The sequence below is a fragment of the Penaeus monodon genome, chromosome 28 (genome assembly GCF_015228065.2).
Source record: "Penaeus monodon isolate SGIC_2016 chromosome 28, NSTDA_Pmon_1, whole genome shotgun sequence".
NCBI classification, from domain to species: domain Eukaryota; kingdom Metazoa; phylum Arthropoda; class Malacostraca; order Decapoda; family Penaeidae; genus Penaeus; species Penaeus monodon.
This window is the reverse complement of record NC_051413.1, coordinates 33,405,725-33,406,165: the sequence shown is the minus strand read 5'-3', so window position 1 is coordinate 33,406,165 and position 441 is coordinate 33,405,725. Positions and strand designations below refer to the sequence as shown.

The 441-nt window shown below is 49.4% G+C and overlaps 1 protein-coding gene across 1 annotated transcript in view; it reads right to left on the bottom strand.

Annotated features, from left to right (window-relative positions):
* Window positions 1–441, bottom strand: part of LOC119591517 (protein lines-like) — a 9,358-nt gene that overhangs the window by 188 nt on the left and 8,729 nt on the right. Inside the window, exon 4 of the mRNA XM_037940266.1 lies at window positions 1–420. This exon is cut by the window's left edge and continues 188 nt beyond it. Coding sequence (XP_037796194.1) covers window positions 81–420 — 340 coding nt within the window. The 3' untranslated portion in view covers window positions 1–80. The remainder of the gene's footprint in view (window positions 421–441) is intronic.

The following is a 441-nucleotide window of genomic DNA, read 5'->3' as shown; positions in this document are numbered from 1 at the left end:
GTTCCAAGAACAATCTCCCAAATTAAGAGTTGGAGGAACAGAGGCTTTTTGTCTCTTGTACTCTGCTCGAGATGAAGGAGCTAATGATTCCCAACCTCATACAGCTCCTCACACTTCTGCAACAGCTTCAGCACAGGGCTTATATTATATGGGAAGAGGTTCTTGGATACCAGCCGATCAATGGCAAAACGGAGACGGATCAAGACTGCCATGACCTCCTCCAGGCGGTGGCCACAGTGGGAGGCAAACTCCTGCCAACTGCGACGGATGAATTTGAGGTAGCGTAGCAGGTAGAGGAGGAAGGAAGTCTCGTTGGATACCAGGAGATCCAGAAGCACATCATGTTCCAGGTAAATGGTCTCAAGGAAAACCAGGAAGGTGGTATGTGGGTTGACGCAGGCATGAAGTTCGGGTTGCTGCCTGGAAGAGAAGTACCTAATT